At 47.9% G+C, this 24,649-nt stretch overlaps 1 protein-coding gene across 1 annotated transcript; it reads left to right on the forward strand.

The window, feature by feature from the left end:
* The first annotated feature begins 1,300 nt into the window (after nucleotides 1-1,300).
* Nucleotides 1,301-24,643, forward strand: SLA2 (Src like adaptor 2). Its single transcript, XM_007077686.3, has 8 exons — nucleotides 1,301-1,733; nucleotides 4,756-4,889; nucleotides 9,168-9,267; nucleotides 9,630-9,716; nucleotides 11,784-11,887; nucleotides 22,047-22,196; nucleotides 23,060-23,192; nucleotides 23,595-24,643. Exons 2-8 carry the CDS (start codon nucleotides 4,799-4,801, stop codon nucleotides 23,758-23,760), a joined length of 831 nt encoding a protein of 276 aa, XP_007077748.1. The 5' UTR covers nucleotides 1,301-1,733; nucleotides 4,756-4,798; the 3' UTR covers nucleotides 23,761-24,643.
* The last annotated feature ends 6 nt before the right edge of the window (nucleotides 24,644-24,649 follow it).

Genomic DNA, 24,649 nt, shown 5'->3' on the forward strand with positions numbered 1-24,649 from the left:
CCCCCCCCGCACATGCTCTCTCTCAAAAATAAACAAACATTAAAAAGATTTTTTGGGAATGCTGGTGCAGCCACTCTGGAAAACAGTATGGAGGTTCTTCAAAAAATAAAAATAGAACTACCCTACGACCCAGCAATTGCACTACTAGGCATTTATCCAAGGGATACAGGTGTGCTGTTTCGAAGGGGCATATGCACCCCAATGTTTATAGCAGCACTGTCAACAGTAGCCAAAGTATGGAAAGAACGCAAATGTCTATCGATGGATGAATGGATAAAGAAGATGTGGTATACATGTACAATGGAGTATTACAGACTGAGGGTTACAGGACGGGTTGTGGGAGGGGGAATGGGCTAAATGGGTAAGGGGCACTAAGGAATCTACTCCTGAAATCATTGTTGTACTATATGCTAACTAATTTGGATGTAAATTTAAACCAAAAATAAAAAACAAAACAAGTTAAAAGATTTTTAAAATTCTTTATCCTAGCTGAGTGATTCTCAAGCTTGGGCTGTGTATTAGAACACCTGGAGGGCTTGTGGAAAGCAATTTGCTGTCCCCACCTATGGAGTTTCTGATTTAGCAGATCTGAGATGGGGCCCAAGAATTTTTATGTCTAACAAACTCCCAGATGATGCTGAGGCTGTTGGCCTGGGACCATACTTAGAGAACCACTGTCTTGGTCTTATTGCCCAAAGTGGTTCATGGACCAGCATTGTGGGGTATTGCCTGGGAGTTGTTAGCAGTACAGAATCTTAGGTCCCACCCCAGACCCACCAAACTAGAATCTGCTATTTAATAAGATCCCCAAAGGAGAGCCTGGGTGGCTCAGTCGGTTAAACTTCTGAGTTCAGCTCAAGTCATGATCTTCCTCTCTCTCTGCCCCTCCCCCAGTAGTGTATCTGCTCCCTCTCTCTCCTTCTCTCCCTCCCTCTCTGTCCCTCTCCCTCCCTCCCTCTCAAAAATAAATATTTAACAAGATCCCCAAGGAATACCTATACACATTAAAGATTAGGACACATCACTCCAAGGCAGTGTTTCCCCCAAAGCCAGTCAAGGGAATCTCTTGGGAGTGTATAAAATTCAGATTCCTTGGCTTTCCTCTGGTGACTTGGACACAGAAGATGGGGGATCCCAGGAATCTGATACCAGCGAGAGACTCAGGTGATTATAATGGTCAGGTAAGCATGGGAAACTCCTCACTTACCTCATTCCATGTTCCTCAGGCAAGACCAAGCCACAAAGCCAGAGAAAAACCTCTCCCTCTAGGATGACAAGGCAGCTGCTTCTCCTTTAGAAACAGAAACTTGGGGAAGGTGGCTCCTTGATGGTCTGTGACGCCGTCAGAGGAAATGGGTGGTTGTGAGAACCACAGAGCCTGCAGATGTGAGCTGGGAGCCCCAAAGACCCTATGATAGAGCTCAAAGAGCCTCGAGCCTTCTTCCCTGGCCTAGCTGTGCTTGGGAGGGCTGCCCAGTTGGGGGTCTCTAAGGAGCATGAGTCTCCTTTCTCATCCCAGGTGTACAAATTGCTGAGCACTGCAGATGCAGAGCTACCCACAACGATACCAAGAGCATCTCTCTGAAGACACTCCCAAGCTGAGAGGATTCTGGGTGCCCTAGGACTAAGGACTTTGGAAGATGTCCAGAAGGACCCTCCAAAGCCCTATCCTCTCCAGCCAAAGCATGCATCTAAGCTGAGCCCTGGCCCCAAGCTTTGATGACTGGAAACCAGTAAGTATGTTTGCTTGGTACATAAGCTTGGTATGTTTGTAAGTATGTAAGTATGGTCTCAGGACTATGAGGAAGGATGGTCCCCCCAGAGGCTGGGAGTGAGCTTTACAGTGGGGGAAGGAGTTCCAGGAAAAGAAGTGGTTCTGTTGAGGATGTAAGGGGGTGGTTTTGAGGGTCCCCAAAGGAACCCAGGCCTTTGGCCTCCCCTGTCCCCAAAGCATTACATTATTTCCTCCAGCTTGTCTTCATGTCTCTTCTGGTCCCATCTCAGTCACCAGTTTGCTGTATGATTTTGGGCCCCCCTCTGGCTACAGCCTTTCAACGTCAGTGAATGAGAGGAGTCTGGATTATAATCTTTGAAGGCTATAAAGTCTACAATTCCTCTCAAAAGGGTGATACTTCTCAGCTGAGAGAGAGAGAGGTCTCCCTTTAGCTTAATCAAATTCATCACTCTTAACCTCTGCCGCTGAGAAATTATCTCCAGAAGCACAAAAACAAAGATGTGGATTATAGACCCAGGCTCTGCACTAACCAGCTACGTGAGAGTGAACATGAGGTTGTTCTCTCTGAGCCCTGATCACCCTGATCACTGTACGTGAATGGGTTTCAAAGCTGCCGACCTCACAAATGATCAAGTGAGAAGATCAAAAAACAACTGTAGGCAGTGTGCTGATCTCAGCAGCCTTTACTGTTTTCCTTCCACCCACTGGCCTGGGCCCCCTAGAAAGTGCCTCACACATAGTTAATTTTTCAAAGACTTGTGCAATTAATAATTAGATTCTCTCTAAAGTTTTGGCCAACATCTCCTCCTCCTAGGCCTGCACACCCCGTGGTCTTCATTTGCCCGGAGGAAGTGCCCTGGCCCTGACCAGGCCAGGTGAAGGGAGCTGGCAGAGGTCTGGGGAGCTTCCAGCCTCACTGTGGCTCTCCTACCTCTCTTGGGTCCATCCGCCAGCTCCACTTGCTGCAGAAAGAAGTCTCTGGGTTTAGTAAAGTTGGTGACTATGGTGACTTTGTCTTGTTGAAGGAGGGAAAAGGAAACTAACCTTTACTGAGCACTCTATACCAGGCTCCCCGACTTCTCCCCACAACCTAGTTGGTACTATAGTTGGTACTATCCCTGATTCAAAGATGAGACAGAGGTTATGTGCTTTGCCCAAGGTCACAAATGGAACCTGGTTGGTCTGAATTAATCACTCATGCTACCCAGGAAAGATTTCTCTCTGAGATTTTTCTGGACTTGTGTCTGTACAGTTAAGCATAGAGCTTGTATCTGATACCCAAGGGGAAAGGAAAGGCTGGTGAGCAACAAGAATGTTCAAACCCATGAATGTTCAAAGCTTCAGGATCCCAAAGTCTGAGCAGGAAGTAGGTGCTGGAAGCCATTTCCTGAAGATGGGCCTATTTTCTATTAAAAAGCTCCATCCTCATGAGTACTGAACTCTCCATGATGATGACAGAAACCCATACTTAACCAGGCATGGTGAAGGGTTCAAAGGCAAGGCCAGTGCTATGTCACTGTACCATTCTGTGATCTCCTCCAGAGAACCAAACTGGTATAATTATTCCTTGTCTCTACTGAAAAGGATGGAACCATCTGAAAGAATGAAACTACCTCCCTGAATTACTTTAATAAAGTTTTTGAAAAAATTAGCATTACCCTAGAAACCTGGGAATTAAAATGATTCTAGGGACGCCTGGGTGACTCAATCGGTTAAGTGTCCGACTTTGGCTCAGGTCATGATCTCACGGTTCATGAGTTTGAGCCTTGCGTTGGGCTCTGTGCTAACAGCCTGGAGCCTGCTTAGGATTCTGTGTCTCTTCTCTCTCTCTGCCCCTCCTCCACTTGTGCACTGTCTCTCTCTCTCTCTCTCTCTCTCTCTCAAAAATAAACATTAAAAAAAATTATTCTAAGGATAAGACACTTGTCCAAAGAGCTAATAATCACTTTGGTCCATTTAGCTAATGTGTGTTGAGTGCCTTTTATGGGCCAAATGTCTCATGAAATGTTGAGGAAATAGGCAAAAAGAGATCTTTGTACTCATTGAGCCATAGAATAATGGCAAATTAAACAAGTAAACACTCTAATAAATGAATAATTAAAACTTGGGAAGGGGACACCTGGCTGCCTCAGTCAGTGGAGCATGCAACTCTTGATCTCGGGATTGTAAGTTTGAGCCCCACATTGGGTGTGGAGATTACTTAAAAAATAAAATCTTAAAACAACAATAAACAACAACTTGAGGAGTACAACAGGGAGTCGACAGAGAGAGTGGCCTCTGGTGAAGTGACATTCAGGACACAATAAACGAAACGTGGGCCCTGGCCAAGCTTTTCTCATGCCTTATCTCTTGGACCCGGATGTTGGGTATTGTTATCCCCATTTTTCAGATGGAGGCAAAAAGCAGGGAAGTGGCTCAACAGCCAATCCCTCCAAAGCCTTATAAGTCATTGCTATGGCATGCAGTCTCCTAGTCATCTTACTTTGCCCTGTGCAAAACAGTGACATTGAGCACTAATAACTGCTCAGTGTCACCGTAGCTTGTTGTGACATGAGTTCCCAAGCCTCCTTGGATCCCCACCCTTGCCCACCTCTAACCCTAGCCATGGGTCCTGTCATTGTGCCCTGCCACCCAGTGGCAGAATGTGATCCCACATCAGGAAATAGTTCAGAGTAGGCCTGTCATAGGAATAATTGCTGAGGGCTGGGGGATTCAGGGAAATCTTGCCAGGGAAGGGTGGGATCCAGACAGGCCCCAAGAGGGAAAAGGACATTCCAACCAGTGGGCCACATAGGCAAAAGCCCAGAAAAAAAAGAGTAGAGTATGGCTGCAGTGTAGAAAAGGTAGGCCTGCCAGAGAAAATGGTCTAGTTGCAGAGAGCCTCCTGAGTCTGGTGGAGGGGCTGGAGTCTGGTCCTGCTGGGAGGGGCATCATTCCCTTTTGCCAGCAGGGCTGAACTGGGAAGGGAAAGGGTGTCTGGGTATCCGGGGCCTCTGTGTCCATCACAGTATCTCTTTCAGATTTCCCTTGACCCTGTGCTTCTGAGTGGTCTGCTGAGGAACGATGGGAGGACAGCCCAGCAGAGGGAAAACCCAGCCAAGCCCAAGCTCAAGCCCCTCTGTCCAAGGCCCAGGCCCTGTGCCCACGCAAGCAGGTAGGCTGTGGGCCCTTCCCACACACGGTAAGGTTGCACAGCCCCAGACACCACTGCCTCTGTGGGCTTTCCTGACCAGCCACTCCAGCATGGCTTCAGGTGTCAGTGAGTGCCTGCTGTATACCAGGCCCTTCTTTGTGAACCGTACAGGCAGTGTCCCTGCTCTGGGGAAGCTTACATTTCAGCAGTCAGAACATTAAACAACTAGATAAACTAGAAAATGTGAGTAACAGGTGCTAACCAAGAGGGCGTATTAGTCCCCTAGGTGTCTCCCAAGGCTTCCCTACTCCTCAACCAGTTTATTAGGAAATTGAGCTGCTAATTCCAAGACCAAATCTAAGACCAGCTCCACTTCTGTAGCTCTCCAAAGCTGTACTTTCTGGTATAATAGCCCCTAGCCATTTGCAGCTATTTAAATTCAAAGTAAGATTAATTAAAATGAAATTAAATATGTGGCTCCTCAGTCACATCAGCCACATTTCAAGTGCTCAGTTGCCATATGTAGCTAGTGTTTACCTATTGGACACCACAGTTTTATAACACTTCCATCATCACAGAAAGTTCTATTGGACATTATTGCTGCAAAGTGTCTCTTCTTAGCCTGTACAATATTTGGAACAAAATTAAAGACCTGATAATTGGAAGAAACTGGGACATATAATGCATACGCTGAACCTACAACTATGATTTTTAAGATAGTCCTGACTGAAAATGCCCATTTTTAGGACAATCAAAATATCCTAGAAATTCTAATATTTTGGTATCAAAACTATAGCCCCAGTTTGTTTCTTGTTCCCCCAAACAACCCACAAATAGTTTCTCGAATCACATCCTGATTTGGGGTTTTGATGGTGTATTCATCAGGGTTCTCCAGAGAAACAGAACCAATAGGGTTTGTGTATGTGGGTGTGTGTGTGTGTGGACACAGAATTTATTTTAAGAAATTGGTTCATGCAATTGTGGGGGCTGGCAAGTCTGAATTCTCCCAGATAGACTGACAGGCTAGAGGCCCAGGGAAGAGTTAAGATTGCAGTCAAGTCTGGGGCAGAAAAACCTCTTGCTTTAAGAACCTCAGTCTTTTTGTTTTAAGATCTTCAACTGACTGGATGAGGACCACCCACATTATGGAGAGTAATCTACTTTATTCAAAGTCCACTGATTTAAATTGTTATCTCAGGGCACCTGGGTGGATCATTTGGTTAAGCATCTGACTCTTGATTTTGGCTCAGGTCATGATCCCAGAGTCATGGGATTGAGCTCTACATTGGACTCCAGGCTCTGTACTGAGCATGGAACCTGCTTAAGATTCTCTCTCTCACTCTGCCTCTCTCCCCGACTCAGAAACATTCTCTTGCTCTCTCTAAACAAACAAACAAAACAAACAAACAAACAAACAAATTGTTATCTTCACAGCAACATCTAGACTTCTAGACTGGTGTTTGACCAAATATCAGGGTACTGTGGGCCAGCCACATTGACACATAAAATTAACCATCACAGATAACAAATTAAACCAAGCAGCACTTTTAGGAGGACTGACATGGGCACACACTTAAACAGAACTAGGAGACTACGGAGCCAAATACCTGGATGTCTGGACAGAAGCTATCCCCAATCTGAAAATTCCCCTGCAATAGCTGAGGCCTCTTTCCCCTCCTCAGCCCTGCCCCTGATATCCTCATCTTCCTAATGCCAGCCTCCCACAGGCATTAATGCCCTGGGCTCTGTAGTTCTGTTGGGGAGGCAGCTGCCTCTTTGTAGCCACTCAGTCTGCACAAAGAGCCTGGGGCCCACCAGACTGAGCAGGAAGAGACCTGGAAACCACACAGACCTCCCCCTCATTTCCTCTGAATCTAGCCACAGGCCACGGCCCCAATGCTGCTCTGAGTCATGGCCAGGCTGCTGAGGGGGCTGACCTCCGGCAGGTGCTCTGGGGGTTCTCCCTGCCTGTGAGACCTGAGGGGAACTGTGTTCCTCTCTCTGACAGGGTCTCCAGGGGGGAAGGGTGGGCCTCTATCTTGGTAGGTCAACCCCTGGTCCCAGCAAGAGGACAGATTTGGGGCAGCCCCTTCCATGAGTCATTTGTCCATCAGTCTTGCATCTGTTCAGAATCTACCAAGGCTCTACCACATGCCAGGCCTTGTGCCAGGGCCAAGGGACATAGAATGGACAAGATAGGCACAGCCCCTGCCTTCAGAGACAGTCAAGTCCCAGAGACAGGAGCTAAACCAATAGTCAGTTGCAGTTGTTATATTTTGGTGACAGTGTGTTTTAAGGGGTTCTTATCGAAAGTGTGTGCTGAGGGACTCATCACAAAGACTTCACCAAGAAGGGACATTTTATCCAGGGAGTGAAGGATGAAGGCGAGTTGTCCAGGAGGATGGTCAGTGAGTGGGACAGCAAGCATACGCAGCTCAGTAACAAGTAGGGGTGCAATTCCAGGGCTTCCAGGAGGCAAAGGGGTCCTTCCAGGCCATCCTTGTTGAAGGATGCCCTCCACAAGACTTGCTTGCATTGTTTATCTGGGCATCAGGCATTTTCAGGCGTCAGGCATTTCCCTGCACCATGTGATGGCCAGGCCCTGTGCTATATAGACAGCTCTGAGGAGCTCCATTCTGTGGTCACCATGTGGATCGGCGCATGTGTCTGGGAGGACATGTAGGAACCAGGTCCCTTTCTGGGAATGCCGTGTCATTCTTCCCATGTCCACCTGGAGCATAGGCCCTTATATCACACAGTGTCCAAATCTGGGTCTGCCCCACCCATCCCCTGGGTCCTTGTCTGTTCATCTGCTCTCCCTTCCCCATCTCCTGGGGCATCTGTCTAGAAGGCTTCATAGAGCCTGCTGAGGCCTTGGATCCTTCAGGAGCATCTATGAGACAGATAAACTTTTCTTGCTGACCTTGATTGCTTTTCATAGATTGATGCACTGATGTGCTAACAAGTCTGTCTCTCTTTTCCCTTTGTTTCAGAGACCCCTGATGAACTGGGATAAGGAGGAAGGAGAGGGAGGGACACTGGATGTGGGTGAAGTGGCTCTCAGCAGCCTGTGGAGGGCAGGGTTTTCAGGATGAGAAGGCCCAGATAGATATCAGGAGGTCTAGTTAGAATGGGCAGGCTGATCCCTGAGGTGGACGAAGGATGAACATCCTGTGCTGAGGGAGCTGCTTGCCACCTACCATCCAACCTCAACGTTGGGCCTCATGACCACCGTGTCTTTGGGACCAGTCCTGGTGTGATGAGGCAGGGGTAAGGGGAGGCTTAGCATCCTCTGGCTCCATGGCTTCCTCTCTGAATGTCAGTGTCCCAGAGAGTCTGGACTTTTTTGGTTAGGTGCTACAGCTGTCCAGCCAAGTCCCCCCAACTTGGACCCATGAGTAAGCCACAATGGTCACCCAACCCAACAGTGCCCCATGGGAAGAGGGACAGGGAATGCCATAGAAGCTACGCCTGGCACAGTACCCTACTTCATCTCAGTTGTCTTGCTGAGCAGTGGGGCTGACCAGAGAGGACTACCCCGGGGCTTGTGAGGGCTGAGGTGATGCATGCAGCACCCAGTCAGATCCTGACACTCAGCAGCCACTCAGTAAGGGATGGCAGGCACGTGGCCAGGATGCTTGACTGGGCCACATACACTTGCTGAGTGTTTACTCTGGGCCAGGCCTGGTATAGTGGGCCCCTGGGACCCCAAGTTTTCTCGGCAGCACAGACCTACACCTGTCATTTTGGACAAAGACCATGGGAGAGCCATGCTCCCCACATGCATGGCATTGTGGAGTTACAAAGCCTGTCCACATCTGTGATTTCATTGGCTCCTCCAGGAGCCCTCCTCCTCCTATGCTCACCCTGGACTTCACCCCTCAAAGTTAGTCCATCCAGTGCCCATGTCATTAGAACTTGTAGAAACTGAGCTCAGAGATCTGTGCTGATAACCTGATTAGAGCTGTAGTTTTTAAGTTTGCTGAGCAGGGGAATCCTTTTATAAAAATCTTCTTGAAGATCTCCATATAAAAGAGGATTATAGCCAGGGGCCCCACTCCTCTTGACACACTAACCTATTCCCTGAGGTGACTCCAAAAGATGTCTGGGCACTCCTAGGGCTCTGCAGAGGCCCACTGAAAAAGCTTCAGATTCCAGGGTGACCCTCTTGGAATCCCAGCAGGCATGATCCCCAGGGTGCCCATGAGGGAGTTGATTGTGGAAGCCCGGACTCCACTAGACTTCACATGTGGAGGGAGGACTAGCCGAAAAGGTGACCATCTCTGTCCCTCTATGCAGAGAGAAACAGGGCCACAGCTGTGGCCCTGAGCAGTTTCCCGGTAGGCGAGCACACAGAGCTGTCGCTGAGACTGGGGGAGCCGTTGACCATCATCTCTGAGTAAGTCCTCCTGCGGGGAAGGATGGGGTGCTCTGCTTTCTCTCCCTGACACCTGAAGATACACTATTGGGAAAAGGGGCCCTTCCCTCCAGAAGAAAATAGCATGGCCTTTGGTGCTGAGCTCACATATGGCCCTAATGATTTCAGGAAGCTTGACACACACCTGCAGGAAGAAACAGTAGGTGGGCAGGGCCTTGCAGGGGGCCCTGAATCCTGCCATCTATTGCCCTGGAGGTACCAGCACTGGGTGGTACAAGGAAACCTGGGAATCACAGGTGGGATAGGTGGCCAGCCACAGGAGCCAGCCTGGTGGGTCCTCATGAATCCTAAATGAGCAGTTCCCCTCTCCTTTCTCTCTCCAGAGATGGAGACTGGTCGACGGTGGTGTCAGAAGTTTCAGGCACAGAATATAACATCCCCAGCATCCACGTGGCCAAAATCTCCCATGGGTGAGTTCACACCCCAGGCCCTGACTTAAGGGAACTTCTTGCTTTCTCTTCCCACAAGCATATCCTTTATGGCCAGTCCTATGCTGAGCAAAACTGGGGAGAGGGGAGAATCAGGCCTGGGCCCTGCCCTCAAGAAGAGTGAACAGCTAGCCCTCTCAGGTCAGCCTGTGAGACTTGGGAGCCCAGAGGAGGGGGCTCAGAAAGGCCCCATAGAGATGTCTTCTGGGCTTTGGAGGGTGGCCAGGAGTTCAGTGAAGGTGAATGCCGAAAGGGAGTAGCCTTGAATATGTGTCCTAAATGTCCTGAGGCAAGGAAATGGAGGGGTGGTGCCCCACAACTTAACAAGCCTGTCTTTCTAAGAGGTGCCTCGAGGGAAGGCAGGACATGGGGGATGCAGGGTCTCTTACAAAGTGTGGGCCACTGCTCTCCCAGAGTGAGTGACAAAAGAAACTGACTCCAGAGCAAATTCTGTGTCGTGAGAGAGAAAGGAAGTGAACTGCCTTTTGGTGGGATCTACCTGCATAACATGGAGTCACACAAGTACACTGTGTGTGACAGCCACTCTTCTGAGAGAAAGTACAGCTCTGGCACTGGATGGCCTTCCTCTTCTGAGGCTCATGGGGCTATCTGGCTCTGATGAGAGTAGTGCAGGGATCCTGAGACCTGTGGACATCTTGTAGAATAAACTCACACAGAGGTTGTCGGCATCCAGGTGAAACCCGTCTTGCCCACGTTTTTCCTAATAGCCTGGCCCTGCTGGCAAGAGATTTTGCATCTCCAGTGTGGTACTGAAGTTTCAGCCAAGGAAACACTGACCACCTCCCAGAGTCCCCTTCCCTTGCCTTTCCATCTACTTTCCAGTGTTTGTAAGTCACATGAATGGCTTGTTTTATTTACTATAAAACTAGGCTAAGTTTGTTGCTGGCACCAAGCAAGTCATGGCTTCTCTGATTTATTTACTTGGAATTGACTCAACTCTGACTTTGGCTTTGACTGTGGAATTTCACACGATGACAGGGAGGCAGCCATTTCCATTGAGTTGGCTTCTGTAGGTTTTCCCAGGGACCATAGGGCATGGCTCTGGGGACATTAGAAGGCTGATGGACTAGTAAGCCAAAAAAAATTCCTGCAAGACCACCAAACTTTCCACTGTGGTTAAGTCCTTCATGAACATATAGGTGAAGGATTAAGTGAAAGGAGAAAGGAAAACAGAGGACCAGAGTAATCAACAATCCAGCAGTGAAAGAGGCACCGAGGAATAGGTTGTGAAGATCTGTGCTTTGGGAGGCACATATGATGATTGATAGGCTGCATGATTTTTCCCAAGATTTTAGAATGTCTTGAACATTCTAGTTCCAGCATTTCTACCCACAATAAAGCTCCAGTGGGAGTTAGATTTCACTGATAATGAATACATGTTCACTCACATGCCTTTTTGAATACAAAGTTAAACTTTAAAACATTCAAATAAAATACTTACTAAAATTAAAAACAAGGGGTGCCTGGGTGGCTCAGTCGGTTAAGTGTCCGACTTCGGCTCAGGTCGTGATCTCAACGTCCGTGAGTTCGAGCCCCGCGTCGGGCTCTGTGCTGACAGCTCAGAGCCTGGAGCCTGTGTCAGATTCTGTGTCTCCCTCTCTCTCTCTGACCCTCCCCCGTTCACGCTCTGTCTCTCTCTGTCTCAAAAATAAATAAACGTTAAAAAAGAAATAAAAAAAAAAACACAACAAAATAAAACAGGCAATTATTAGAAAGGTAAAGGCTTGGAAAGGTGAGTGGCTAGCATAGGGGTACTGGAGGAGCTGGGCAGTGATAGGAGAGAGTCCGTGATCACCTCACCTGCCCCTAGCCCCAACAACGTGGAAATGAGGTCTCCAGGTAGAAGAACCTGGGACTGACCCCATGAGGTTATCCTCTGAGGCGTCTGGAGCCAGGACTAAGGCAAAGCTGGGGAGCCCTTGGAGACCATGTACAGTTGGAACTCTGAGGTCCAGAGATGGAGGAGGGGTGGAGTAGAGTCTTGGCCCATCCCCACTCCAGGGTGACTTCTCTCTGTCCCTCCCCCAGGTGGCTGTATGAGGGCCTGAGCCGGGAGAAAGCTGAGGAACTGCTGTTGCTGCCTGGAAACCCCGGAGGGGCCTTCCTCATCCGGGAGAGCCAAACCAGGAGAGGTGGGTAAGCTCAGTCCTGGCTTGTCCTTTGAATGCTGAGAGTCAAGTGTGAGGTGACTTGGGGATAGAAGTAGAAGGCTGGATGTGAAGGGCTATATGGTACCTGGCTTTGGAGTTGGGCAGTCTGGCTGACTGACACCAGGTTGCTGCCACAAGAGCCCATTTATAAAAGTGGGTGTGAATGGTCCACAGTGGGGATCCGGGCTCAACCTACACTTTGGCAACTGGGTCTTGTAATAGAGTACAGTCACATGATTTCCCTGCCCTGACCAGCAATGATTCCTTCCTCCCCAAAACACAACACAATTCTGATCTCTTGGCAAAAAGTTGTCAAGTTCACAAGGTCTCTGTACTTTGGTTCACCATCAATCAGAACTAGAAAACTCATTGGAAGTCAGCTCTTGGGGCTCCTGGGTGGCTCAGTCAGTTAAGTGTCCGACTTCGGCTCAGGTCATGATCTCACAGCTTGTGAGTTTGAGCCCCACATCAGGTTCTGTGCTGGTAGTGCAGAACCTGGAGCCCACTTCGAGTTCTGTGTCTCCCTCTCTCTCTGTCCCTCCCCTGTCCCTGCTCACCTTCTGTCTGTCTCTCTCAACAATAAATAAACATTAAAAAAAATAAAAAGAAGTCAGCTCTTGATCTTCTTCTTTCTGCCGTATAGATGGGGAAGATGAGGAAACAGAGGCCCAAAGAGGGGTAGGGACATGTCACATTTCACATTCATATGGGACTTCTCCCATTTCAGGTTCAGGACCTTTGCAAACAATACACAAAGTTGATAGAGTCTGTCTCTGATGCCCTGCCTCCCTCTGAGGTGCTGTCCTGAGACCCTTACAGTGAGGGCAGAGAGGGATGTTGAAAGAGTGGCTGTGCTGACGTTTATGTTAGACCTTTTTGTGCCTTCAAACTACCCTGTGGGGGATTGTATTTCCACTGTCCCCATTTTATAGATGAGGAAAGTGAGGCTTAGAGAGGAGAAATGATCTGCCTGGAGAGACATGACTAAGTGTGAAGCTGGGATTCAAACTCAGCTGAGGTCCGTCTCACTTCAGACTCCCAAGAAAGGTCCATGTGTCACAATAATGGCAAAACTGCAAGTGCAGTGGAAGCCTAGGGAGGAGATACTTGGGAGCGAGGACAGGCCTCCTGTGCTTGCCCTAATTTGAACCAACCATGATGGGTTGTCAGGGTCCTTTGCTCCCAGTCTCCTTCCTGAGGCCCCCTTCAGCACATCTTTGCCTCCCTTCTCCTTCCTTCAGAAGCTCGTTAGATTGACTTCTCCCCAGCCCCTCTGATACTTTCCAGGCAGCATCAGCAACCCACCCTCACACCCAAAGGCTGGCTGAGACTGGGGCTGGCCTGAGTGCAGCAGCTGCAAACAGGAAACCACAGCAGTGGGGCTAACTGGGACAAGGGTGCTGCAAACCAGGCCCCGGTGATCTCGAGAAGCCACAGGAAGTGTTCCATGTTCAGCTGCCCCATCCCCAGCCCTTCTCTGGCCAGGTTTAGCCACAACCACATGGTGACCAGAACTTACTGCCCCTTTCCTAAGAAAGCAAATATGCAGGAGGAATTGGCTGGGAAATAAAGGAGAAAGCAGATAAGGATCCATAACGATCTTTCAAGATCCATAAACATCCACATGATTACTGAGATGAAGGTTAGATTTGACTCTGAGCTTTCCCATAGCCAATCCCAAAAGGAGGTAGATCAGAATACAGCTCTCATTATCAAAAAAGGAAGAGCTTTGTCAGTTCTGCAGAAAAGGCAATGGTTTCCCCAGTACTAATTTCTAATCTGTCATCTGAGGCTTCCTTTAGGGCAGTGTTTGTCAAGCTGCAGATTGAAACCCTTTTGTGGGCCAAGAAATTAGTTTAATTCAGTGGTTTTAGAGCAGTGGGTCTGAAATCTGAGTGGCCATCAGAATCACCTAGAGGACTTAAAACAAAGAACTGGCCAAACACCCAGATTTTTGTTTGGTGGGTCTAGGGCAGAACCTGATAATTTGCCTTTCCAACAAGTTTGCAGGTAATGCTGTTGCTGCTGCTCTGGGGACCACACTTTAAGAACCATTGATTTAGGGGCACCTGGTTGGCTCAGTCGGTAGAGCATGTGACTCTTGATCTCTCAGGGTCATGAGTTTGAGCCCTATGGTGGGCATTGAGAGAGAAAGAGAGAGAGTGTGTGAGTGTGTGCACACTCGAGTTAAGGGAAGGGGCAGAGAAAAAGGGGGAGAGAGAGAATCCCAAGCAGGCCTGTCACAGACAACGAGGACCTATGTGGGGCTTGAAACCATGAACCATAAAATCATGCCCTGAGCCAAAGTCAAGAGTCAGAGGCTAAACTGCTCCTACCACCCAGGAGCACCACCCGCCCCCCCACAGGCCAAAAAAAATCTTAAAGAAAAAAAAAAACAAAACCAAATGCTGATCTAGACCTTGGCTGCAAGTTGGAATCATCTGCTTTATAAATTACTGATGCCTTGCACCCAACCCCCAGGGTTTCTGATTTAATAGGTCAGGGGTGTGGCCTATGCCCTAGAAGATGTAAAAGTCCTGCCAGGTGATTCTGATATGCAGCCGGGGTTGAGACCCTTTCATTTAGTGGATCTGGACCAGTGAGTGTTTGAAGTGAAATATAAGCAGAAAACTTCAAGGTGTATCACTGGGGTTGGGAGAAATATTGTTTCATCCTAGTTTTGTTTTAAGTAATTTTAAGTGTGTCCTGGGTCACAGTGTAAAATTTCATACTATGGTTTGTAGTAAAAAAAAAAAAAAAAGTTTGGCACTGCAGCTCTATGAGGCCTGAGTATCATCACAGAACATTGGTTCTCAGACATGAGTGTACAGGAATTGTCAGGGAAATTTCTTGACAATACAGACTCTTGGGCCCCTTCTGACTCTATTTACAGGGCTCAGAGGTCAGAAATCTTCTTCCTTCACAAGTTCTCTGAATGGTTCTTATGTTCTTTTAAGTTTGAAAACCCAGTTCTAATCTAGGGAAACCAGAATTAAGTAGTAAGGGACGATGTTTTTTACATTTACATAATGCATATTGTCATATATAATAGTAATTAACTATTGATTGAGTGAATGTTATCAGGATTGTTCTTTGTGTCAAGGTCCAAACATACCTCTGGGAAGGGAATTTGAGTTTGTGTGTGGAACAAGGAGGGAGGCCTAGGGCCTGTGAGCTCCCAAGAACACTACTCAGAGTCTGGACAGAGGAGGGTGAGACCTCTCCATCTTCCCCAGAGTCCCTCTGGCACATCTATGTTCTAAACCTGGGGGAAATCATGGCAGGGCCCAAGTCAGGCCCCAAACCTTGGTATGTGAAGGGGCACTGATGACTCTGTGGAGGTCACAGGACTGCTCCAGAGGTCAGCACCAGGGTCAGCCCCAACAGCATTTTCCCCCTACCCCCTCACCTTCCTGCTGTCCTACTGTGTGTCTGTTCTGTGATGGGAACTGTGAGGGAGGTTGAGGATCAAGACATGCTTCCTGCCACTGAGGGGCTCACTTCTGTCTATTCTGTCAGCTGGGAAGCACTTGTTGAGCATCTCCTCTGAGTCAGGACTGCTAGATCATGGTTCCTATCCTCAGGCTGCAGACAGTGGAAAGTCCAAGGTGCAGCATCCCCAAGGCTATTAGCCTCTCAGAGGCCTCAGCAGATGAAGTTCAGGAGGTCCTGCTAGGTCCGCCTCCCCGCCACAGCTTCCTATCTGATCCCTCATACCACTATGGACCTCACCCCACCTCCTGGTATCATAATCAGAACACCAGGGAAAACATGGTGCCTGACCCCAGAGGTCCCTGCAGGCCAAGATGTGACATTGGCTAATGAAGCTAGAGCTTTCCGGAATCCAGGACATTGTACCTCTCTTGCCTTTTTCCCAGTGGATCTCCCTTCAACCCCTGTACCCAGTTGTTGTTGTTTTTTTAAAGTAGGCCCCATGCTGGACATGGAGCCCAATTCGGGGCTTGAACTCATGACCCTGAGATCAAGACCTGAGCTGAAATCAAGAGTTGGACACTTAACTGACTGAGCCACTCAGGCACCATCCCACCCCGACCACTTCTGTAGTTACTGTAAACTTATTATTATTTTTTAGGTTTATTTATTTATTTTAAGAGAGACAGAGACAGCATGAGTAGGGAAGGGGCAGAGAGAGGAGAAGACATCCAATCCTAAGCAGGCTCCACCCTGTCAGCATGGAACCCAATGTGGGGCTCAAACTCATGAAACCATGAGATCATGACCTGAGCTGAAACCAAGAGTCGGATGCTTAACTGACTGAGCCACCTAGGTGCCCCATAAACTTATTTCTTAAACAAACAAACAAACAAAAACGTGTGTGGTCTAAGAGCACAAGAACTAAATATTTGAAATGAGGGCCATAAAGGAAAATTCCAGCTGTGACATGTGCTAGCAGAACAGCACTTCTTTCCTAGAGTATAAAGATCTAATTACCTATGTCTGGGCCCAGTGCAGTGCCGGCATACAGTAAGTGCTCAAAGAATGTATACTGAATAAGTGAATGAGTGTATGAATGGAAATTGAGGGGAGAGGAGAGGATGGAGAGCTGGGGTAGACTTTCCCCGAATACCATGTGTGCTCATAAATAGTGGTAGGCGCGCAAATAGTGGCAAACCCTCCTCCAGACTGCTTGTAATCATGGCTCTGCCCGCCATTTATCGCAGAGATTCATTCAATCATTCAACAAATGGATATTGTATGGTGACTCTGTGCCAACTATTCTAAGCAGCAGGGATGAAACAGTATAAAAAGCAGAATCCCTACCTACAATCCAGTTGGCAAAATGGGCAGTGAACAAATAAATAATAAAGTGTCCGATCATGGTAAGTACCACATAGAAACAATAAAGCAGCATAAGAGGAACAGGGTCATGGGACATGTGCAAGTATGCAAAGTCCTTGTGGTAGATGCATCCTCAGGAAGGGCAGGTGTACCCGGAAGCAGATCCAAGGTCACTGGGAGTCAGGTCATGCAGGGTGTTTCAGGGTGAGGACTTTGGTTCTCAGTAGGGGAGTGACATAACCTGATCCCTCCACTGCTGCTGAGAGGATTTGGGGGCGGGGTGATGAGGTGAAAGTGGGAAGCCACATGGGAAGTTGTTGCAGGTTCCCCCAGGGTGAGAAGTGGTTGGATTCTGGATTATGTTCTGAACGTAGGCAGTAGGGTTTTCTGTCAGGCTGTATGTGAGATGTGAGAATGGAAGCAGTGAGGTTGACTCCAGGGTTAGAGCTCAGTAACAGATGGCACAGTGCTGCTGTTTTTCTGAGATTGGAAGATAGAGGAAGGATAAATCAGAACCATCCTTCAGGAGGTTCGTGATTGGTTATATGTGTTTTGGGGTGAGGGAGGGTTGAGGGACAGGCGATGGCAGAGCAGGACACAAAAGCACTGGTGCCTGGTCAAGCTTTGAGCTGGGGCTTCTCCCAGGCAGGGAAGGTGTTCTGGAGGGAAGTTGTCTGAACAAAACTGAGTTGTAAAAGAAAGCTGGTGGTTACTCAGGTGGAAGAGTGTTCAATATAAAAGGAACAGTGGGTGCAAAGGACCAGAGGCCTGATACAGGTTATTGGGTGCTTGCTACATGTCAGACACTGCTAAATGCTTTACGTGCTTCACCACTCAAATCCTTGAGGTGATCTGTGAGACTGGGAGAATCATTATTTCCCTTTACAGATGAAGAAACAGATCTGAGAGGTCAAACTATGTGCTTAGAGACACAGCTAGTGAGCATGGGACAACAGGGGTGTTATAGCATGTGGCTGTGTTGTGAGCCCAGGGAATCTGAGTTAAAGTGGATATGTCCTGGAACTGGGAAAGAGCAGTAGGTATTTGGGACTGGCTGGGGTATGTAGTGAGAAGGAACAGCGGGATACCAGCACATAGGCCAGTCACAGATGGCACTGGTAGGTGACCTGTGTCCACAGTGGGTTATCAACCCCACATGGGATTGACAGAGCTTATTATCCCTGACCCTATCAGCTAGATACTCAGTATACCTACCCTTACTGCTTTTAGTAACTATGGCGACAGTGACCAGCATGGAGTGGCTGGAGAATCTTGCAGAGCATATAGGAACTTGGTCACTTAGTTCAGCTGGGTTGATTGGCCTTGAGAGCTTATTCTCCAATATTTAGCCCTTTCCCAACCACAAGCCATTTTAGAGTCACAGCTCAGCTCCAGAAGATACTTTTTTTTTAAGATTTTATTTTTAAGTAATCTCTATACCCAATGTGGGGCCAAAACTCACAACCCTAGGATCAAGAGTCATATGCTGTACTGACTGAGCCAGCCAGGCACCCCAAGAAAAGACAACAACTCTTCTTTTTCTTCTCCTTCTCCTTCTTCTCCTTCTCCTCTTACTTCTCCTCCTCCTTCTCCTCCTCCTTCTCCTTCTCCTCCTCCTTCTCCTCCTCCTTCTTCTCCTCCTTCTTCTCCTTCTCCTTCTTCTTCTTCTTCTCCCCCCTCCTCCTCCCCCTCCTTCTCCCCCTCCTCCTCCTTCCTTCTTCTTCTCCTCATCCTCCTCTTCTTCTCCTCTTCCTCCTCCTCCTCCTCTTCTTCTTCTCCTCTCCCTCCTCCTCCTCCTCTTCTTCTTCTCCTCTCCCTCCTCCTCCTCCTCCTCCTTCCCCTCCTCCTTTTTTTGAGAGAAAAAAAGAAAGAAAGGGCACAAGTGAGCAAGGGGCAGAGAAGGAGGGAGGGAGGGAGAGAGAGAGAGAAAGAGAAAGATTACGAAGCAGGGCACACCAGAAGTGGGGCTTGTGTTTTACCTAAAGCAGGGCTTATGTTCACCTAAAGCAGGGCTCGAGCTCACCTGAAGCGGAGTTCAAGCTCACCCCAAGCAGGGCTTGAGCTCACTGGATGTGGGACTTGAACTCATGAATGGTGAGATCATGACCTGAGCCAAAGTAAGATGCTTAACAACTGAACCACCCAGACACACAAGAAGAGACTCTTCTTAAAGGTACAACAGTCAAGGGGCCCTCAGAGTCAGGCAGAGAATAAGGAAAAGGAAGCAGAGAACTTACTCCACACTTTTTTTTAAAGCTTACTTATTTATCTTGAGAGAGAAAGAGAACGTGTGGAGGAGGAGCAGAGAGAGAGGGAGAGAGAGAGAGAAAATCCCAGACTCCATGCTGACAGTGTGGAGCCTGACCAGGGGCTTGAACTCATGAACTGTGAGGTCATGACCCGAGCCAAAAACAAGAGTCAGATGCTTAACTGACTGAGCCACCCAGGGGCCTCACACTTCTTGATGTATATGGATTTTGTATCCTATAGCCTTGCTAAATTCACTTAATAGTTGTAGTAGCATTTTTGTGTTTTAAGATTTTATTTTTAAGTAATCTCTATACCCAACATGGGGCTCAAACTCACAACCCCGAGATCAAGAGTCTCATACTCTACCAACTCTACTATCACCCCACTAGTTGCTTTTTTGTAGATTCCTTAGGATTCACTACGTACATGATCATATTATCTATAAGTACAGTTTACTTGTTTTCCTATCTGTATACCTTTTATCTCTTTTTCTTGCCTTATTGCACTGGCTAGGACCTCTAGTACGATAATGAAGTGGTGAGTACACTCTTGCTTTGTTCCCAATCTTAGAAGGAAAAATTCAGTCTTTCTTATTAAGTATACCTATAGATTTTTGCAGATACTCTGTCGGTTTGAAAGTTGTCTTCTATGGTAGGCAGAATAATAGCCCCTCAGAGTTTTCTAGGTCCTAATCTCTGGAATTTGTGAATATATCACCTTACATTGTAAAAGGGAGTTTGTAGATGTGATTAAATTGAATATTTTGATATAGGAAGATTGTCATAGGTTATTCAGATGAGCCCAATGAAATCACAAGGGTCTTAAAATTTTTTTTAATGTTTATTTTTGAGAGAGAGAGAGAGAGAGAGACAGAGTATGAGTGGGGGATGGGCAGAGGGCAAGGGAGACACAGAATCCGAAGCAGGCTCCAGGCTCTGAGCTGTCAGCACAGAGCCTGATGGGGGGCTCAAACCCACGAACTGAGAGATCATGACCTGAGCCAAAGTTGGACGTTCAACTGACTGAGCCACCCAAGCACCCACAAAGGTCTTTATAAGAGAGAGGCAGAAGCATCAGAGTTTGAAACAGATTGGAGATGAATGTTATACTGCTGGCTTTAAAGATGGAGAAAGCGTCCTGAGCTAAGGGATGCAGGTGGCTTCTAGAAACTAGAAAAGCAAAAAATGGATTATCCTCTAGAGTTGTAGGAGAAACACAGGCCTGCTGACACCTTGATTTAGTTCAGGGAAACACATTTCAGATTTATAACCTCCAGGACTATAAGATAATAGATTTGTGTTGTTTTAAGCCAGTGAATTTGAGGTAATTTGTTATAGCAACAATAGGAAACTATTGTATCAGTTTTGGTGATTTGTGCCTTTTAAGGAATTTGTCCATTTCATCCAATTTGTACAATTTTTACTGGCATGAAGTTGTTCATAGTATGCCCTTATTTTTCTTTTAATGTATTTTTGTAGGATCCTTAGTGGTGGCCCCTCTTCATTCTTTTTTTTAATGTTCATTTATTTTGAGAGAGAGCGAGAGTGAGAGAGCAAGCAAGAGAGAGCATACACATGAGTGAGGGAGGGGCAGAGAGGGAGGGGGAGAGAGAGAATATCCTAAGCAGGCTCCATGCTGTCAGCACAGAGCCTGATGTGGGGCTCGAACTCACAGACCATGAGAGCATGACCTGAGCCGACATCAAGAGTTAGATGCTTAACCAACTGAACCACTCAGGTACCCCTCTTATTATTATTTTTTTAATGTTTATTTATTTTGAGAGAGAGCGAGAGGGGCAGAGGGAGAGGGAGAGAGAATCCCAAGGAGTCTCCATGCTCAACGGAGAGTCCCAAGCGGGGCTCAGTCTTAGACCATGACCTGAGCCGAAATCAAGAGGGAGACACTTAATTGCTGAGCCACACGGGTGCCCCTAAAGATTTTATTTTATTTTTATTTATTTATTTTTTAAATTTTTAAAGTGTTTATTTATTTTTGAACGAGACAGAGACAGAATGCAAGTGGGTTGGGGCAGAGAGAGAGGGAGACACAGAATCTGAAACAGGCTCCAGGCTCTGAGCTATCAGCACAGAGCCCAACGTGGGGTTTGAACCCACAAACCGTGAGATCATGACCTGAGCCGAAGTTGGACGCTCAACTGACTGAGCCACCCAGGCGCCCCTGAACTTTAAGTAGAATCATGATGAATGTATGCTTCTGTGACTTGTGAATGTATGTTTCTGCTCATTTTTACTATTTTTCTATGCTTAACATGTGTAGTGGTTAACTTTTACTGCTGTATATTATTACCATTCTGCTGTATGCATATAGGCTGTTTGAAGTTTGGGGACTTTTCCAAACAATGCTGCTATGAATATTCTTGTTCATGTATTTCTTTTTTATTAATTTTTAAGTACTTATTTATTTTTGAGAGGGAGAGTGTGAGCATGTGGGGGAGGGACAGAGAGAGGGAGATAGAGGATCTGAGGCCAGCTCTGCACTGACAGCAGCAGAGAGCCTGATGAGGTGCTTGACCTCATAAACCGTGAGATGACCTGAGCTGAAGTCAGACGCTTAACTGGCTGAGCCACCCAGGGGTCCCATTTGTTCATGTATTTCTAAGGTAACATGCTAGGATGAAATGGCTGGTTGTGAGGAGCATGTTCAACTAGTTAATGTCGACTGTTTCCAAAATGGCTTGTATTAAATTATCTTTCCACCAGCAGGGTAAGAGTTCCTCCTTCTGCACGTCCTTACTGACCTCTAAATCTGACATCTACAGACATGTTTTCACATTCTAACATTTTTGCCCACCCAAGTCTTTATAATAACAGCCAATACTTAATGTTCACGTAAACTGTGCGAGGCTCTGTCCTGAGCGCTGTGTGAATGGTCTCACTTTATTCTCACAAGAGCCCTATCGAATAAGAATGTGTGGTCATTTATGGCCAAGAGAGCAAGTCTTTGTCCCTCCCCTGCCAACTTCCCTCTGTCTGGACCTGGTAGCCTTTCTCATCTCTTCCTTGTCCCAATTTGGGCTGGGCTGGGTCCCAGCAGGGCCTCAGTCCTGCCTCGAACCCTTTTTCCTCCTCAGGCTTTTATTCCCTGTCAGTCCGCCTCAGCCGCCCTGCATCCTGGGACCGGATCAGACACTACAGGATTCAGCGCCTTGATAATGGCTGGCTGTACATCTCACCACGCCTCACCTTCCCCTCACTCCAGGCCTTGGTGGACCATTACTCTGGTACGGCCTTTCCCTTTTTCCATTAGACTGGCACGTGGGGTAGACAGTTGTACCTTTGCACACTTTACTTGCTGGAGAATATGCAGACAGGCAAAAGAGGGGCCTTCCCATCTTCATGCCAGTTCCTGTGCCAAGAACTTAGGCTGAGGGCTCTATCTTCATCCCATGCCCTGACAGAGGCACGTGGATCTCCCATGTCAACATGCACCAATACCTCACCTACCACTATGGTTCTGAGTCCAAGACCCCAATGTTGAGCACAGTTCTCTCCACAGGAACTAGGCCCCAAGCTGTTGCTATTGTGCAATTCAGTTGATTCTTAGCATTTCCTGGTGCCTGTCCTGTTACAGGGACTGGAGGATACAGCCACTAGGGCAGTGTCAAAGGGGCAGAAAGACCACTCCCGGGAAAACTGATCAGGGGTTTCCTAGAGGGTGGGTCCATGCAGTAGATACTGACAGGACAAGTAGAGATTAAGCATTCTCTAGCTTTCTTCCCAAAGTACTTTCCTAACCAGAAACTGGCACTCTAAGAGGTCCATCAACCTACCCAACTAGTCTTCTAAAACCTAGCCCAGAATGACCTCTGATTGCATCTCAGCCCCCAGATCAACAGCTTGAGGCTTACGCCGGTCAATTTAAAATGTAACGTGTGCCCCAACATGAGGCTTTAACTCATGACCCTGAGATCAAAAGTCACGTGCTCTCTACCTACTGAGCCAGCCAGCCCCCCACCCGCCTCCCGCCATTCTTTTTTGATTATTCCCCTACCTGCCAAATGAGGAAAGTGGTCAGGGTGGGGGTTGTTAGGGAGGAAACTAGGGCTGGAGTCAGCCATATCAAGGGTCTACGTCTCTTTCTCAGAGTTGGCGGATGACATCTGCTGCCTACTCAAGGAGCCCTGTGCCCTGCGGAGGGCTGGCTCACTCCCTGGCAAGCCTATACCCCCACCTGTGATTGTGCAGAGGACACCACTCAATTGGAAAGAGCTGGACAGGTAAGGGGACCTCACAGCATGAAGGCAGAACAAAGGAGACAGAAGGACCCACCCCTGGAAACTCACAACCCCAAATGAGCTGGTCACCTTCAGGGACACCTGGGAACCAGTGAGTTACTAACCTCGTAGAGAGCAGGCCAGGCTCACCAGGACTGTAGGGGGACTGGCAGGAAGGAGAAAGAAGGAGTGGATATAGGGCATGACCAGACACCAGAGATGGCCAGGATGGAAGGTCAGACAAGGTGGTGTACAACAGAAAGCACCAGTCCTGAGTGGAGGAGTCAAGCTGGGGCTTTAAGTGACAGGGAGCCACTGTGAGTTTTCAGGTGGTGAAAACTTGAACTGTGTGGGGAGCAAGGGAAGACAAGGCTCCTTGACCCAACTCTCTTCCCCTCTCCACAGTTCCCTCCTGTTCTCTGAAGCACCTGGCACAGGGGAGGCCTCCCTCCTCAGTGAGGGACTCCGGGACGCCCTCAGCTCCTACATCAGCCTGACTGATGACAGCTCCTTGGATGATGCCAGGGACCAAAGCAGAGACCAAAAGGGAATCCAAGGCTGCGGCACCTAGACTCCCAGTTCAGCTCAGCCGGAGCATTCAAGGCAATCCAGGGTCCCACCTATATCCTCTCTCAGCCCTAAGAAGTCACTTAACCTTCTCCCAGTGCCATGAACCCACCTGTAACCTCTAGTTCAAATAAAGACCAGCTGAGAATAGGGACAGGGCTCCGAAGAGACTAAACCTCTGGGTTTTGACCCAGTCAGTACCTGAGTTTGGGATTTCCAGTACCATCTTCCACCCCTGCCTGTTGAGTCCCCTTCTATACCTCCATAGCCCCACCCACGAGGTAGAAACCACCACTAGCATCAAGAAAAAAAAAATCATTTAAAGAGAATTTACATGTATCAGAATACCATACCTCAGAAGGTAGGATTATAGCCTAGAAGGGACAGGAAAGCAGAAGGGATGGATATCTTACCCAGCAACAGAATCCAGGATGTCCAGCCCCTATCTGGCCCCCAGAACAAAGAGGACCTCTGACAGTCCAAGTTGTCAAACAGCCCCATCAAGCCTCTTCTCCAGATAGTCCTAGCTCTGAGTTCTTTCGTTTTGTGGCTTATCATTTGAACCTGCCTAAGCTTTCCTGGCTACAATGGCCTTGCCATCTTGTGGCCAAATGCAAAATGGCACCTTCTGGGCCTAGCACACTGTAGTGAGGTCAGTCATGTCTCTCAGTGCAGGACAGGGGTATCAGAAGTTGGTAAGCCTCTCTCCACAAAGCTAAGGCCACAGCCTACACCAACTCTAGCCCCTCACTTCCCTGCTGCCCATTAAGGAAAAGAGGCCTGGCTGGAGCTGCTATAGGAGCAGGGAGAAGAGGAAGGGGAATGGGGATGGAGGGCAGGGTTTGGAGGCAAGAGATTAGGTGGGAAAGGCTTTAACAGGTATCATCAACAGA

The sequence above is a fragment of the Panthera tigris genome, chromosome A3 (genome assembly GCF_018350195.1).
Source record: "Panthera tigris isolate Pti1 chromosome A3, P.tigris_Pti1_mat1.1, whole genome shotgun sequence".
NCBI classification, from domain to species: Eukaryota; Metazoa; Chordata; class Mammalia; order Carnivora; family Felidae; genus Panthera; species Panthera tigris.